Source organism: Protopterus annectens, chromosome 16.part0 (assembly GCF_019279795.1).
Source record: "Protopterus annectens isolate FY-2018-M chromosome 16.part0, PAN1.0, whole genome shotgun sequence".
NCBI classification, from domain to species: Eukaryota; Metazoa; Chordata; order Ceratodontiformes; family Protopteridae; genus Protopterus; species Protopterus annectens.
The window spans coordinates 232,195,162-232,213,201 of NC_056750.1; the positions used below are offsets into that span (position 1 = coordinate 232,195,162).

The 18,040-nt window shown below is 38.8% G+C and overlaps 1 protein-coding gene across 2 annotated transcripts in view; it reads right to left on the bottom strand.

The window, feature by feature from the left end:
- METTL17 (methyltransferase like 17) overlaps positions 1-18,040 on the bottom strand; it is a 760,923-nt gene that overhangs the window by 606,519 nt on the left and 136,364 nt on the right. For both annotated transcript variants that reach the window (XM_044058500.1, XM_044058499.1), the window contains exon 3: positions 10,604-10,753. In XM_044058500.1, coding sequence (XP_043914435.1) covers positions 10,604-10,753 — 150 coding nt within the window. The remainder of the gene's footprint in view (positions 1-10,603; positions 10,754-18,040) is intronic.

The window sequence follows — 18,040 nt, forward strand, 5'->3', positions numbered from 1 at the left end:
TCGGTAAGGAGCAAGAAAAAGTTTCCCCAACGGGGTACTTCGCTTTAGTTGAAGACTTCGGTTCTGAAACTTGAAAACAAACATTTCAGGAGTCGGCCAATCGGCACTTGCGAACTGCTTCTGATTCGGGCACCGCACGGCAATTAAGACTGATGTAATGGCATCAGCTTCATGTTTTATACCCCTGACGACCTGACGTCATGGAAGAAGGGACAGCAACCGACGCAGGACCCAAGACTTTGTTAATCTGGCCGACTGACGGCTACTTGCAAGCAGATAACCCAAATGTAATGACTGCAACAGTGAAACACGAAGAACATCTATGAAATTTCAATGAACAGCAACAAAAATTGTTAGATACTGAGGGTCAGGATGTACAAGATGAAAATGAATGAATGTGAATATGTAGATGGTTGATTAATATGGGAATTTGCAAGTAAGAATGAAAAGGAATTTTATGTATAAAAGAGATAATATAAAGATAGAAATAGACTACAATGTTTTCTGATATGAAAGAACAAGGAGATGATAGTATAAACGTTAATTTTCAGATTATGCAATGAAAATAATAACTGTTGAAAGATTTATTTTTTGATGGCACAGGTAATAACAGTTTAACAGAAGTTAAGAAAGATAAAGAGAATTATGACAAGGTCACCGATCATAACCAGCTTTATATGTATTTGAGACATGGATGCGAAGTTCAAGAGGAGAATCTCAGTATTCATGGCAAGAACACATAATAATGGCCTTTGATCAGAGGCCCAATAATAATTGTTTGTAGTGCATGCTGTTTTACCTACTCCATGTACTGTCTGTTGCAAAAAAAAAAAAAAATAGCATCTAGTGTTTTGCCAGTTTTCAAAGCCATAAAACACTGTCAAAAAGACAGAGTAGCACATTTTCTTATCTTACAAGGGAAGTCAGGGACAGATTACTGGCAGAGAAAGGAGGCAGAAAGAAGGTGACTTCAGTTCTGCTACGGTCATTTGTTAGATAGCACTTGCAGGTTTAGCTGCCTAGTGCAATACTCAATCTTGGCAAGTGACGCAGAGGGTGCTTAACATTTGTTACAATCGGGTCAAAGCAAAGGTATAGAAGTACATTCTGAAATGTGGAAAAAGACAAACCAGTTAATCACTGTGCTACATACGCTACAAGACATTCAAAAGAGAAACATAGAAGTTAAAGCAAGGACTATAATATGAGACTTTCTTATGAATCTTTACAATGTGGTGGGTGTTTTTTTAAAGAAAAATACTAAAAAAACTATATTCAACTAGAAAAGGCTTTTTGGAATAAAAAGAGGCAGGACTACCAGAAATTAATTATTAAGACACAAATACTGGGAAAAGTGAGAGTGAGAAAATGTAAAGAGAGAGAAATATATAAAAAATATATGAAAAAATGGATCTTTGCTATACAAGCAAAACCACTTATTAAAAGGAAAAACTGAGAAAGTGTCGCCCTTTTTATTGAAGAAAGTGAAAGGAGAAGAAGGAAGAACAATGCATTACAAATAAAAATGGAAAATAAGTTTCTGATTTATGTGGGATTACAAAAGTTGTTGAATATATTACAGATATGTTTCAGTGAACGTATAACAGGGGGATTGTTAAAATGGTATTGAAATAGAAAAAGGTATTACTCTGAAGTAATTTGATGAGATTATGAGATGTACTAAGATGATTACTGCAGATAAAGAAAAAAGAAAGTGGTAGTGGAAGTTGTGAATGAATGGCTAAAAAATTGGTATTGCTGATCAACAAAATACTAAAGGGACTATGAAGTTTATACAGAAAGAAAGTTGATAAAAATATCACACATTTGAGACAATTACTGGTTATTAAAATTACATAATACTTATAAATATAATGCAAAACACAGTAAAATTATAAAGGAAGCTGTTAATGTAGATGTATACAGAACAGATGGAAGATATTCTAAGAATTTATTTATTACAATGAAAGAGTTAAATGAAGTGAAAAGTAGAGCACATGACACAAATATGGTAACGTGATATTTGAAAAAGCCCATAATAGTGTTATGTTTGCTGTATTAGGACAATATAGGTTTGAAAAATATACAAGTGATGAAAATTGTACATTATCAAACATCACAACTTTATGCTGTATCAATGGACGTTTTTCCAGGGAAATAAAAACAGAGTGTAAAGTAATGATGTCACACAAGTGGTGTTTTATTAGCATTAGCTGGGAAAAAGTTAAGAAATGGAGAAGTTATATTTAAAGCTATAGTGAACATACCAGTCTATATGCTATAATGCAGATGACTTGGCTAGCATTGTTAAGACAACGGTATGGTTTACATAGGCAATTATACAAATTGAGAGATAAATGGCAATAATAGATTTAAAAATAAATAAAAATAAGAGTTAAGTATTTGGTGAATACATAAAAACTGCAGGAATAATTTTTTCTTAATCTGAGATAACATTTCTAGGTGTTAAATTTGGTAATTTTTGAGTCAATGGATAATTATTAAATGAAATTAGGTAAATGATTGGTATGTGGGAAACTTCTGAATTGTTGTATACTAATAAAGACTACCGTGTGCATAGTTATATATTGGGAAACAGGATATTTGGGGGCTGTCTTTGTGTTGCTTATAAAACTGGAAGAATAATTGCTGGAAATATTATTTTTGAGGGGATCAGGTTAAAAGAGGTGTTGTTTACAGTCCATTTAAAGAAGGGGGTAGTTTTCATAAATAGCATGTTTTTTTAGCATCTATACATACATATTGAATTATATTTTAAATATTTTTGAAATTGGAAGATAAAATCAGTAAAGCACTGTTTGTAAAATATCAAGGGCTATGGGGCATGAAAAAGAGTAAAAATATATTACAGAAGATTAAAAAAGTTTTATGACTTTATAAGCAGATTGAAATTAGAATGTAATAAGAGAATTAAAGCAAGAAGTTAAAGGTATGGATGCACAATGGAAATGTATTGTTATGTTAAGGTATGGGAATAAACAGCTGTAAGAGAAAGATATCAAAGATTTAAAAATGAACTTGAGTTGAAGGATTTTATGTTAAAACTAACTAATGAAATTTACCTAAGTCAAGTCAGAATTAAAATACAAACAGGTAAAGGATAAAATATATACTATATATGATGTAGAGAAACCTACAGAACATTTTTTTCTGGAATGTGTAAGGGCTTAAAGTATGGAAGATATGTAAAAATGAATTGGGGTGGGGGAGTTCAAAAATTTATATGAAAATTATTTTATTGGGCTTTTATGAAGTAGTTAGTAAGGAAAATGTAGAAAGCTACTATAAATTATTATTTAGAATAATATGGGTATTATGGAGTTTGCGATGCCATGAACTATTACATAATAAAATATGGAATACTCGGAAATATGTGAATAAGATGAGGGGCTTATAAAATAAAGGGTGGGGAAGTTAAAAAAATGAATAAGATTAGTATATGTTTAAATGTATTTTAAAATATTATTATTTTTTTTTAATTCTTCTCTTGTTTTGCTTGGTAATTTTTGATTTAAATTGTTAAATGTGCATGTACCTTTAGTAAACAGTGTGACAACTGTAAATAATTAAAGCCTCTACTTTTTTTCAGTAGGTGCCATAGGATCTTTTTACATCTACCTGAGCTACCACCAACTCAGGAAGATGAAGCCTCAGTTTAACATCTCATCTGAAAAACAGCCTTGATTTTTTGGGGGGATATGGGAAGTTTCTAAGCTGAGAAAAATGTCATTCCTGAAAACAGGTGCCATAAATGCAATAAAACACAAGCTGCTTATCAACTTGCTTTGTAAGACTCATCTAAAGTATACTCTGCCATCTCTAAAAAGAATCCTAGAAAGAGGAATCCACAGAGGGTGTCAAGCACAGTATAAAGAAACATTACCCAAATCAATTTACAAACCAGGATTTTCAAAGTGTTTAGCTTCTGTGAAGGCTACGGAGCCTGAATAAAAAGGAGGAAAAACACCTCAGAAATACAGGTGGACATGTAGATGGATTCAGTCAGTATGTGATAAAGATATGCAGGTTATGCAGGTGAACAACAAACCCAGCAAAAGATCTGGAAGGTCCAGTGCTAGAGCCTGTGCTGGGATTCATGCTGGTTGATTATTCACTCACCCTCCACCACAAGCTAAGCAACCCTTCAGAGTCTTTGGTAGGAATGCAGACCACCAAAGGCCCAAGAGCAGGCATGTGGAAGGCAAAAGATTTTCTTCATCCAATACTAATTAGTGATTCATCACTGTAGTGGCAAAGGAAGATAATCATAGCAGGGACCACAACTCTACAATGTAATATCAAAACTGCAGGTTTCTGTTCCTTACAAATTAATCCTTCACCAAAGGCTACGGTTGAAATGGAAGAATGGCATCAATAAACACTCAGGTCTATGTGGCAAGAAAAGATGTAAAAGATAGACGTGTCCCCTCCCCATCCTATTATGTGCTTGCCTGTCTCTGAAGTCAAGGTGCCAGAAAGGCATACCCCATGGTTTCTGTAACAACCAAAGATGAAAGATAATAAACCAAGGGAGGGGAACTGTGGTCACAGTAGCTGCAGTGGACTTGAAAAAACAGACACATTTAAAGGTCTTCAACTTGCTCTCTAGTCCTTTACCAAATGCATGTGTCCGTTTTTTTGGACCCAAGGGACACTCACTGTAGATAGCAAACTAACAAAGCCAAACTGGGGGACATACGGCAAACAATGAGCTTATCCCCACTTACTTTACCTGCCACACTGATCAGATGAGGCTATGGGACAGTGATCCTATGACATCTAGATTAAAGGGCTGGAAATGGTGGCAGGCATGGACATCACATTCATGGCATAGGTTCATAGGTTGATACTAGGCTATCTGCCCTAGGGCATTTATAAGCCTAGCCAGAGTGTGTTTGGCTTTCGCCACCCTTTTAGATTAGTTGACTGTGCCTCTGTATAGTAGGTCACAGAAGGTAGCCCTTTTAAGGTTAGTTTACTGTACCTCTGTCAAGCAGGGACACAGAAGAGATCCCAGGGGTAAACTTATGATCTCCCATCCACTCGTCAAGATTTCTCTTGAAGAGGGTCAGTGAGGGGCTCTGCCTAACATGGATTGGGATTTTGTTCCAGAGTGAGGGGAGCCTCTGGGATATGAATTTGTCCCTCCAGCATGTCCTATCTATTTCTGTGCTGAGGTTCAAGTCCCTGGAGCGTGTAGCTCTAAGGGATTTGGATTTCCTGAGGTGAAGCATGTCCATTAATTCTGGGTTGGACATGGCTTTATACATCAGACACAGATCGCCTCTGAGTAGGCGGTATGCAACTGAGTAGAGCTGGAGTTTCTTTAGCCGAGCTGCATAGGGCATCTGTTTGAGCCCTTTGAACCTCTTGGCGAGGTACTTTTGGGGTCTTTCCAGTCGCTGCAGGTGTTGGGTAAGGTACATCCCAAATGGGGCATTGTATTCAATTATGGGCCTGATAAGTGATGAGTAGAGGGGCACAATGACCTCTCGATCTAGATGTGAATCCTTTCATAAGGTGGGCTATATAGAAGGTCTTTCTAACCACTTTGGCAACATGATTGTCAAAGGAGAGATTGCTATCTACTTGGGTCCAAGTCCCTAATTACTTCTTCTATACTTAATGGATTACCACCTATGTGGTAATTTGTGGGCACTTTGTTTTTCCCAAAGGGGATGACTATGCACTTTGTGGCATTTAGCTTTAGGCCATGGCTCTGGCACCAGTTATCCGTCTCTGTGAGACCCTTTTGGAGGATGCTTGTGTCAGCAGGAGAGTCGATTACGGCACCCAGTTTGCAGTCATCTGCGAACTTGGTCAGCCATAGTCTACCCGTGTTAGCCTGTACCTCTGAGAAATATATACCGAACAAGAGAGGTCCCAGGACAGAGCCTTGTGGGACGCCACTTGTAACTGGTTTAGAGTCTGACATGGCATCTGCTATTCTGACCATGTGGGTTCTATCCCTGAGCCAGTTTGCAACCCATCTTGTAACATAGGGGTTGACATTTAAGCTGGTGAGCTTATTTATGATGCCCGAGTGGGGTATTGTGTCGAAGGCTTTTGCGAGGTCCAAGTAGGCTGTGTAGACTATCTTCCCTTCATCTATGGCTTTGGCAACTGTTTCAAAGAAGTTGATCAGGTTCAAGAGGCAAGATCTGCCCTTATCAAAGCCGAATTGGGTAGGATCCAGTGTCTGGAGGTTCCCAATGTCTTTGTTTATGATTTCCATGATGATGCGCTCCATAGCTTTGCAGACCAGGCTAGTCAGGCTTATAGGGCGATAGTTTCTGGGGTCTGTTGTGGCACCACCCTTTGTGGAGTGGGACCACTGTTGCTGTACGCCATTCCTTGGGTACATATCCTGTAGTAAGGCTGAGATTGAACAGTGACTTTATATGAGGGTTTAGTTCTTCTTGGGGCTCGTGTAAGACACAGCTCGGGACACCGTCTGGTCCCATTGATGCTGTGTTTTTTACTTTGGAGAAGGCAGCTCTCACCTGTGCATCTGTGATCTCAGGAAGGCTACACTCTGTTGGGATAGACATTTGCTCTTTTGGGGTGGGGGGGGGGGTTTGCACTGAACCTTTCTGCCAGGATGTTGGCAATGTCTGTGGGTTCAGTGTATTTTTTGTCATTTTGCACTAACTCAGAGCATATCTGGGAGTTGCCTCCCAGGTTTCTGACATAACTAAAGAAGGCCTTGTGGTTATCTTTAGTGTCTTGTGCAACTTTTCTTTCGAAGCTGGCCTTAGATGATTTTATGAGGGATCGTAGTTTCTTGCTAGTACTGATCAGAGACACCTTCCCTTTTTGGGATTTTGCTCTATCATGTAGTAGCTTTCTCCTTCTGTTGTATAGCTTATTTATGGCCGGGGTGCACGAGACCAGAGAGTACAGACACCACTTATACTGATCCTAATTACTGACTGAGTGAAAGCAACAACACCAAGGAAGCCTATGCTCCATCAGCACTGAATGCAGGCACTTACTTAAATGGAATGCTAGGAATACTGAACAGTAGGAACAGGTGCTAACACTGTCCCCTCTATGAAACAGACACAAGGATGCTGCACAGGGGTCTTGTGAGAATCTGAAAAGTTATGAGACAGGGAAGAAGGACTTCCTATGAGCTAACCTACCGCAGGCATTCCTTCACAGTAAAGTAATGCATCTGGAAACTCCAGCAACACTGTTTCACCCATTCCAACACAAACACACACTTTCTCTCTGCCTGGCCCCAAACTTCATGGCATATTTTGTATGAATTGTTTTAATAAACCAGTGCTGGTCTATATGGGGCTTACCCTTGCAGCATCCCTTGCTTTTCTCCCTCCTCGGAATAGGCACTCGTACAGCATTCCATTGCTTAATCCTGGTGATCTACTGAATGCTCAGCTAGTTTCTTTAGTACTTCACTGGCAACTGGGAAGGAAATTATAAACCCGCCTCCCATGCTGCCATGGCCCAAATGTCTATTTTTTGTATCTGCTGCTGACCCTTTGTAAAAGCATAGTAAATGCACATGTTTCTAATAGACCTGAATGTTCACTAATCTACCCAATATTTTCACTAGCAAAAGAGTTAAGAAACCAAAATTGTTAGAATATGGCTTAAAGAAACTATTCATTGCAGTTCAGGTTATGCTGCATAATTACAAACAGCGGAACACTGCAATTCATGTAAATTTAAAAAATATGTAAACAAAAGAAAATATACTCAAAATCCATATGTTCTTCATTAAAATAACAGTTTCAAATGACAGTGAATATCTGAGATGGAACCATAACATCTAGAAGTACTACTGTCCTCCTGGATCAAAAATTATGGCCACACACCTGTCCTTTAATGACTGTAGCGATCCTAACTTAACAAATAAATAAAAATAGTAAAATCCTCTGTCTAAACACTTGCCCACAAGCAAGGTCAGAAGTATCCTGGACCAATGGTCAAAAGAAAGATCACAAGACTATAAATACCATATCCCATACTAGGAACAAGTATTTCAATATCCATGTTCCTAATTCAAACAATTACATTTTTGCAGACAGCAAAAGAGTTTAGCATACCATGTGTGTGCGCACTTACATTTTTTTATATATATACACACATTATACACACATCTGCATATAGCTTGTATACTTTTTGCTGCCACCCTTTACCAACAATCACTTTCCCAGTGTCTGTTACACTAAAATAGCAAAGAAAACATTATGTGATGCTAGCCATCTCTTACTTTTTCTTCCTGCAGGGTGTCTGCCCTCCTCAACCTCTTGCCTATATACTTCTGATCTCTAACTACATAATCTCTGAGCCTGCACTGAGAGAAAAGAATAATCACAGTTCTCTTTTCTGCAAGTTTACCAAACCTCAGACAAAGTATGTTTAGAACGTAGGTGTTGGGTCACAGCCCATCTCCACCCCCAATCTGAATCCATGGTGGCACAAACCCCTACAAAGATACTTAAAAATTACTTATTCTTCTAGCTACGTGGCCTCAGTAGATGGACTAACAATGGCATTTTACCCCAAAATGGCAATATGTCTCACTTGAGCAGCAAAATGCAGACAATTATTGTATGTTCTGGGCATGCTCAAAAGTACAATACTGGCATTATCTTATTCAGCATTTGAGAGAGAGGTTCAGAACAGATCGCCAGCTAGATTGGATGTTCTGGATCTTTTGAGTCATTCCAAAGGATAGTGGTACAAGACCGAACCATATATACATATGTTAAACTCTAGCCAGTGTCATAAAATTAACATGTGCTAAGCAACAGAAATTCAAAACAATGATTCTAGTTACACAATTAAAAAGCATCTAGTATATATAGGGTACTTTGTTTTCAAGGGAATGGGGCAACTGAAAGACATTCTAGAGGAAAATACAATTACATTTAACAGACTGGGACCTATAAACCATTACTCATTGATATTGGTGTTACAAAAGATGATTTAATTAATGTCATAAGACAGTCTTGTCTGAGCAATAACATTTTGAACAATGTTGTCTGCATGTATTAATAGGCTTTGTTTGGCACAGGTTCTTACTGTTATGATTCATGTTTCTGCTTCTTTGCTCTTTCTTGTTTGTTTGAAACATTCAAGTAAAATATCTTGCTGTCATGGTGATCAGATGAGGGCATAGGACAGTCAGAATTGGAAAAGTCCACGTATAAACCACAGTGTTGGACTAAGAAACAGCTGAGTAGAGCAAAGGTACAGGCAAAACCACCAAGGCCATTTCACCATGGAGAAGATGTAACAAGAACAGTCCAATAACTAATGAACTCAACGAATAATGTAGAGAACCTTTATTCCTTAAAACAACAATAATATGATAAGCGCTTTTGGACTAAGCCTTCATCAGATCACATTAATCAAAACAACTAGATATCATATTATCCAATCATATTTCAGAGAATAAAAAATAAACCAATCACAATAATAACCAGTCATTTGCTGAATTTGTAAAAATTAACCAATCAAAAGCTAAATAGCATCTTGGTTAATCTAGCATTCGTTGAGGTGATTTACCTAGGTATTGACTATAGAAATGTTTTGATAAATCCCTGGTAGCTAGTATATTATATATTTCTTCCCTCTACAAAATAGTTGTTAAACAAAACAACCTAAATAAAAATGATTAACTGTTCAGTCAAGAAAAGATCATCCAACTTCGAGCATCCTAGAACATAAACTGTCAAAAGTTATATCTAACCGATCACATGGATTTGATTTACTTATTTACTCCTGGATCAAAAAATATGGCCACACATCTGTCCTTTAATGACTGTAGTGATCCTAACTTAACAAATAAATAAAAATAGTAAAATCCTCTGTCTAAATACTTGGTCACAACCAAGGTCAAAAATATCCTGGACCGATGGTCTAAAGAAAGATCACAAGACTAGAAATACCATATCCCTTACTAGGAACACGTATTTCAATATCTATGTTTCTAATTTAGACAAAACTAAATTTTTGCAGACAGCAAGTGAGTTTAGCATACTGTGTGCGTGTGCACTTATGTAGTTTTATATACACATATGCATATAGCTTGTATACTTTTTATTACCATCCTTTACCAACAATCACTTTCTCAGTGTTTGTTAAGGAATAAAGGTTCTCTACATTATTCGTTGAGTTCATTAGTTATTGGACTGCTCTTGTTAAATCTTCTCCGTGGTGAAACCACCTTGGTGTTTTTGTCTGTAGAACTGGAAAAGTAAACATTGTGAATGTGGTCAGCAACAAATTAAAAGTAATTCACATCAGTGTATGTTTATACCACACTTACATAAAATGTCAATAGTGCAATAAATTAGTCCTTATACAATCGGTAACTGGTCAGGCTACTTGTCACTCTGTGCCTTTTGCCCTGCATGGGGGATCGAATACAACATACTGAATGAAAAAAAAAACACAGTGAACTTAAGAACTTACGTTATGTACATCATATCCAAAAACTGCCTATTGGGGGATACAGCTGAAGGCCTAACATCATGCTGAGAGGAAATGCTACAACATTGTTAACAACAATGCTATACCTCATTCTGCAAAACCCAAAAAAAACTACCTGCACTCAGTGGTGCCATCTTCTCCAGAAACTTCTGTTCCAGTTCAGCTGCCTTTGTGCGAAGTGTTTCATCTTCTACAGGTCGTTTCCTGCTCCACAGGTAAGTTGAGATTTGTAGGGTTCGCTCTGCAAGCTGACTAACAGGGTGCTCTGCAGTCAGAGATAAGAAAAATAAAATATAAAGTTACAAGTGGAAATCACTGGGATTAAGCAAGATTAACAATTTCGCCACGGTCATGTTTCAAGCAAATTAAACAAGAAACAGAAGCAAGACTGCCAACTATTTTAAAAGGTATTTGTGACACACAAACCTCTATATAGTGCCAAACATTATGCTAGAATATATATCTCTGAACTGTAAATATATAACTCAACACACTGATATAGTTCACTTCATCATTCATGCTTCACTCTTGCAATCACATGCACTCTGTGGTAAACAACTGGAAACCCATCTAAGAAGCATATGTCATACTTTGTGGGTGACTGCATAAAATGTAGCATATTTTAAGAATAATAAGCCATAATAGCTGTCACATGTAGACTGGTTAAATAGTAATTTAAATTTAGCACAAAATAATCTCACTTGATACTGGGCTCACATACAAGAAAAATGGTCTAGCAGGTAAGCATGTCAGACTGCTTTCATTACTATAAGTGCAGCACAAAATTACAACAAATTTCTATCTCAGATTTATTGTCTTATACAATTTTCTCTAGTTAACCTAGCAATACTGATATTGCTAAAGCAAACATGTGATACAGTTATCCCCTTCTGCACTATTTGTAAGTAAGGACTCAAAGTTTTTCCCATAATGTCCTTCAGTCCAAGCAACACATAAGCCTTTCCTAGTACCACATTATGGCTTGGAAACCATTCAGCAGTTACTTACTGAAAGAAATAAACACTCTGACATATAAAGATACTAAAATAAAGACTGTGAGCACCAAAATACACCCAAGTACAGCCTGTAGACACAATGAACCTACTTCCTGCCCCATCCCTTTATCTAATCATCCCACACGTCATTCAGCTTGTCTTCTAAACTACACTAAACTTGTACCTTAACAGTGTATGTCAAAAGCTACTACTGTCTCAGTGAAATAACATTTCCTTATAAAGTCTTTGGCAAACTGTCTTACTTATAGTTGCCACACATTTTTTCAATGTTCTAGTCTTAGTCTTCAAAATCATTTCTCTTACTTTTCCTCTACTAATATGGCATCCCCACCTGTTACCACCCAATGTACACGTCAAGTTTTTTTTAGTTGTCCTCATATATTCCACACTTCCTTCAGTATTTTAACTGTCTGTTGTAAACCTTCTACCAAGTAAATATCCACAACGGTGCCTCAGACTAGCAAGGGCAGGAGGATCTCAACCTAAAATCCATTGTAACAGTTACGTCCTGCTGTACTCTTGACATTCACCAGTGCCCTTTCATACAGTCTTGCATAATTAACAGAATAGTGGTTATACCTCTAGACCATTTTACTCCTCTGTCCTTCCACTTACGTCTCTTGCCATGCAGATTTCCTGGCTTCATTTGCTCTGACTGTAGAACCTGGCACTTTTTTCTGCATTAAATCTCAGATGCCATTATATTCACCCATGCTGTAAGCAACATCAGACCTTTTCAGAAACTGGCTGCACCATCTTAACCACCCCAATGATCTCAGTGTTTCAAAAGAGGACATCAGACATAAGTGAAACAAAACTGGATGGACATCATGTAGCAGGATCCCACTAGTGACCAGTGCATCAGACAACTAGATCTGATTTGTGGGGGAACATGAAGGACTGACAAGGAAGATGAATGAAGAGAGCTCTCTTCTGGGTTTGCTTTATTGACTTCCATGCAGGGAAAATGGAGGAGATCACTGAAACACTGCAGTAATGACACACGAGACAGAAAAAGAATTACACAGAGGATCTACAATTACAAATTAAGAACACGCAAGATGCACTAGCATGCCTGAAGCCTAAGCCTCTGTTCCAATCATAAAGTGCATGTGAGCAAACTACTGTCAAGTTTTTCACCCCCAATTATGAATAAAAGTAAAGCTATTAACAGTGCCAAACAACAACAGTTATAACTAGTGAATTCTGGTCACCAAACCAGGGAGGGGAGGAGAAGTAATCTGCAAATTTATGGCTTACCAACTTCATTTAAAGTCTCACTCTTGAACTCTTTAATTTCTCCATGAAGCTCCATGGAAGCACAATCTCAAAGTTCTTGCTGAAGTCAAGTAATATTAGTTCCACAGCCCCCCCCCCCACCCCCACCATGTCCAGACTGTTGAATGAATTAAGGTGAAAGAGCAAAATGCTGCTGCTGCTGCTGCTGCTGCTGACAGAAAGCCATTTAGTATTCAAGAGCTTTAACAGTCTTTTGCCAAACAAAATTTTTCTCCTAACCCTTCCAGGGATACAAGTGAAACTGAAAGGCATCTAACTACTTATCTCCTTCCTACACTCACATCTCTGTTAAGAGCTGTTGCCTCCTCCAAATTCATTTTTCAACACCACCAGTCCACTTTCTGAAGTTTAGACAATAGCTTAAGAAGCATTAATGCTACTTTTTTCAACACCCAAACAGGTGCCTAATTCCAAACCTGTTGACCCACTACTCTATAAATATCTCAAGTTTCTTTTTTATCTTCTTTCTAAACTGTTATATCTACATGTATCAATGGATGGTGGTGCTGAAATTAAAGAACGTGAGGGTGAGACCCAATATAATTACAAAATTCCATTAATTTGTTGTTCTGGTCATGGAATTGAAACCACTCTCTCCGATATAACAAAACATGTATGCAAAGAACTTAACTCTTTCGGTGTTATCAGTGCTTTGCTCTTCATCTTGACAAAGCACTTGATACTGTTAACTACTAACTTCTCCTTAGCAAATTCTCAGCCATATGTCTATCGACAGATAACAGTCAACATTTCAGAAGACACTCAAAAGGCAAGTCTGTGGCTGGCTGATGGGATAATACTGCCTTTCACCCATCTCTCAGTCCCCTAGGTGTTTCACATGGCTTTGTGCTTGGCACACTTCTATATTTTCCAACTTTGTGTATGGCATCTGGAAACAGTGTTGTGCTGCTCATGACTATTTATGGATATAATTCTGTTCAAACCTAGCTGTCCAATTCAAGTATGTGCCTAAATGCCCACAGAACAAAATGGATGCTGTGTTGGGAAGATGCCAGCCTCTTCTCCACCTGCCCCAGGATTTCCTTCAACATCATTCGGCCATTGATGTTGTAAAATCTGCAAATCTTCTTGGGGTCATCTCACACAATGTACTTGTCTGGCATCTATATCAAGTCCATCATTACACAAGCGTGAAGCAGGACCAAGGCTTATTTGACCAGCTATACCAAAACAGTTAAAACCCAGTCTTCCTTCCCTAGGAATAACCTTCTCTCAGGCACCAAGCAAAACTTGACTTGCCTATAAAATTAGTGTACTCTTTGCAAATGATGCAGCCTTTCTGTTCTCCTTGCAGTTAAGCCTTAAGCAATGGGACTAGAATTACTTACTTGAAGCTCAATGAAATAAAATGTGGTCTCACAAACTACTTCACTCCACAATCTTTCCAGAATTATACAAGATGCCAACCTGACTTACAACTTCAAAGCTCCAGCCTACACACTGGTATGAAATAAAGCCAACAAAGCAGTAGTAGTCCATAGTGACAGCTGTCAGATTACAGCCAACAAAGCAGCAATAGTGCATAGTGACAGCTGTCAGATTATAGCCAACAAAGCAGCGGAAGCCCATAGTGACAGCAGTCAGATTACTGCCAACAAAGCAGTGGTAGTCCATAGTGACACTTGTCAGAGGTAGAGCATCTGGCTATTTTATCATCTATACATCAGCAACAGAGGCTTAGGAACGTATAATTCCTTGGGTGAGGTAGTTATACTGAGGAAATGAGGTACCAACATTCAACAATATTTACAGCTTTGCACTGACCAGCCACAGGAAGGAACTGTACAATAATGTGAGTTGACTTCTCTGAGCCACATAGAGGATACTGGCAAGCAGACTGATGAGTGGTGAAGGCTCACAGAATTCAGAGCACAGAGAAACTACCTAATTTTCTAAACTTTCATTAAAATGTTATGCTGTCCCTGTCTGTCTTACTCCATGTGAGATAATAATAAAGAATTAATGGCCAAACCAAGATCAAAGGATATAACTGTGAAAAGGTTCCGTTACAAACAGATAGAAAAGACTGCCCAGTCAAACATTCCCCTGCATAAGAAACCGTGACCATCAATCCAATCTCATTTAAATATACAAACTCTTTTATCTCAACTGCAGAGAAAGAAGGAACAACCTAAAAGGGTTAAAACAGTACAAACTTACAGTAGGACGTAGCTTTACCAACTCACACGTTTGCTGCACACAGCCTAGATATTATTAGTGCCCATACAAAAAAGGCCCATGCTTTCTCAACAAGAAAATACAGGCCCTACAAACTATGCCATTACATATGTGGATAGCAAGACAGCGCTGTCACTGCAATCTGTATCATATAGGATAAGGCGACTTGTGCCTGGCCTATAGGCCAGTCTCTGACCCTGCCCTGATGGAAATACTGCACATCTGCAAATCAGCTATAGGTCATAACATCAGCAGTGTCTGGTAAAGAGTAAATGGTAATAGCAGTGTCCCGCATGCTGGTGTAAAATGCTCTCGCTAATATCAAGCAAGTGCACAAACACACACCTCCAAGTTAACTGCAGTGAGAACAGAATCCCTACCTATCTAAATACACAGACTAGAGAACTCTGTATTTACGGCAAGACCATTGTGTGTCAGACAGCACTTTACAGCTGATGACATCAGCAGTGTCTGGTGAGGAGTAAATGGCAATAGCTGTGTCCCACACACTGGTGTAAAATGCCCTCTCTAATGTGAAGCAAGTGTGCGCACACACGCACGCACACACACACACACACCTCCCAGTTGACTGCAGTGAGAAAAAAAACCCTAAGTACACTGACTAGAAAACGCAGTACTTTACACAAGCGCCACACCACAAGTCTGACTTTTACTAGGTGTCAGGACAACTTACAGTGGATGACATACATTGGATGTTGCACAAAAAATGTTGGGAGGTCTGCATGGTAACTGTCAGATACACACCTATGTTCCTCTGGCTAGACAGACACACACACACAGACACACACACCTCCCAGCAGACTGCAGTGAGAAGAGAACCCCTACCGAAGTACACAGACTAGAGAACACAGCATTTTGTGCAAGTGCCACAGCACAAGTCTAACTTTTAGAAGGTTGCAGGACAACTTACGCCGGATGACATCAGCAATGGATGTTGCAGAGAAGAAATTGGGAGGCCTGCACGAAATGGATGTGTAGGCATGTTCATCTGTCAAGATAATTCAAGTACTGGATATTACCAGATTGATGAGTGTGCAGTAAGTAGTATGTGGCAGTTGTGTTCCAATGTGCAGGTATAGTTTAAGAGCTATATGCAAACAGGTTTCCACCCTACTACAAGTATTTGAAAATCTGAATGTGTATTGTCATTCTAAAGATGTACATGGTATATCACACATTTATTAAGTTATGTAGTGTAGTTGATATATTTCTCACAGTGAGAGGCCAAGTTTACGGAGCATGGGGGAAGGTAATATATGGCTGCATTGTAAATATGTGTTACATATTCTTTGATAGGGCTTTCATCCTATGTTTCCACATCTAGTTTCATGGCATGAAAACTAAATGGACTGCAAACAGAACTAATACATGCTATTATTTACTTTGTATAGCACAATGGTGAGCAGCAAGTTTGTGCATGTGAGATACACATTTCTACTGCTTTCCCTGTTTGTGCATAGTTAAACAATGTGCAAATGCGAGGCTCACTGCTAAAATTAGGAGAGTTAGTATTGAGTGTATGAAACACACCTGCTGCTTAGCTGACTCTGTTGTTGCAGGTATAAATGGATTGACACATTCCTTTATGCTGCTTAGCTGACTCTGTTGTTGCAGGTATAAATGGATTGACACATTCCTTTTTGAGCACAGATGATATAGGGTTCGAGTCAGTGTGTATATAATACTTTTAAAGTAAGAGTGATAATGCAATCGAATTTTACTTTACTCTTACTTCACTATGTGTTACCCCATTTTGATGTAGTGCAGTGTGTTTAAGCAGCACTGCACCGAGGTAACCGCATCACGGAAGAGCCGTTCACTGTCGCTTGGCATTGGTGCGTGATTCTTAGTACTTATATGTGTTGTGTGTGATTCTATTCTTTGACTGGATTATAGGTGTTAAAATGGGGAGATAGGAATGTGGTGAAATCGATATTGTTGTGGTGCTTGTTGTGACATCTGGATTGAGGGAGTAGGACAAGGAGACCTGGTGGTGGAATGAGTAAGTATGGAGAGTAAACAGAGGAAGAGGTTAGCAAAGAAGAAGTGGGATAGTCAGAGGGATGAAAAAACTACACAGGAGTACAAGAAGATGAGGTGTAAGGTGAAGAGGGAGGTGGCGAAGGCTAAGGATAAGGTGTATTGTAAGATGTATGAAACAATGGACATTAAGGAGGGAGAGAAGGACTTGTATCGATTGGCTAGGTAGAGGGACCAAGCTGGGAAAGATGTGCAGCTGGTTAGGGTGATAACTGATAATGACGGAAATGTACTCACAAGCAAGGAGAGTGTGTTGACCAGATGGAAAGTGTACTTTGAGGGGCTGAAGAATGAAGAAAATGAGAGCGAAAGAGAGAGAGAGAGAAGGATGGATAATGTGGGGATAGTGAATAAGGAAGTGCAACGGAACAGCAAGGAGGAAGTAAGAACAGCTATGAAGCGTATGAAGAATGGAAAGGCTGTTGGGCTAGATGACATACGTGTGAAAGCATGGAGGTGTTTAGGAGAGATGGCAGTGGAGTTTTTAACCAGACTGCTTAATGTAATCTTGTTAAGTGACAGGATGCCTGAGCAGTGAAGAAGTGTACTGGTACCGATCTTTAAGGATAAGGGTGATGTGCAGAGCTGTAGTAACTACAGAGGGATAAAACTGCTCAGCCACAGCATGAAGTTATGGGAAAGAGTACTGGAAGCTAGGTTAAGTAGAGAGGTTATGATTAGTGAGCAGCAGTATGGTTTCATGCTGGGAAGGAGCACTACAGATGCGATGTTTGCTCCGAGGGTGTTGATGTAGAAGTATAAAGAAAGTCAGAAGGAGCTGCATTGTGTTTTATGGACTTGGAGAAAGCATATGACAAGGTGCCTAGAGAGGACTTGTGGTACTGTATATGTAAGATGAGGGAGTGGCTGAGAAGTATGGTAAGAGTGGTACAGGATATGTACAAGAGCAGTGTGACAGTGGTGAGGTTTGTTGTAGGAGTGACGGATGCGTTTAAGGTGGAGGCAGGATAACATCA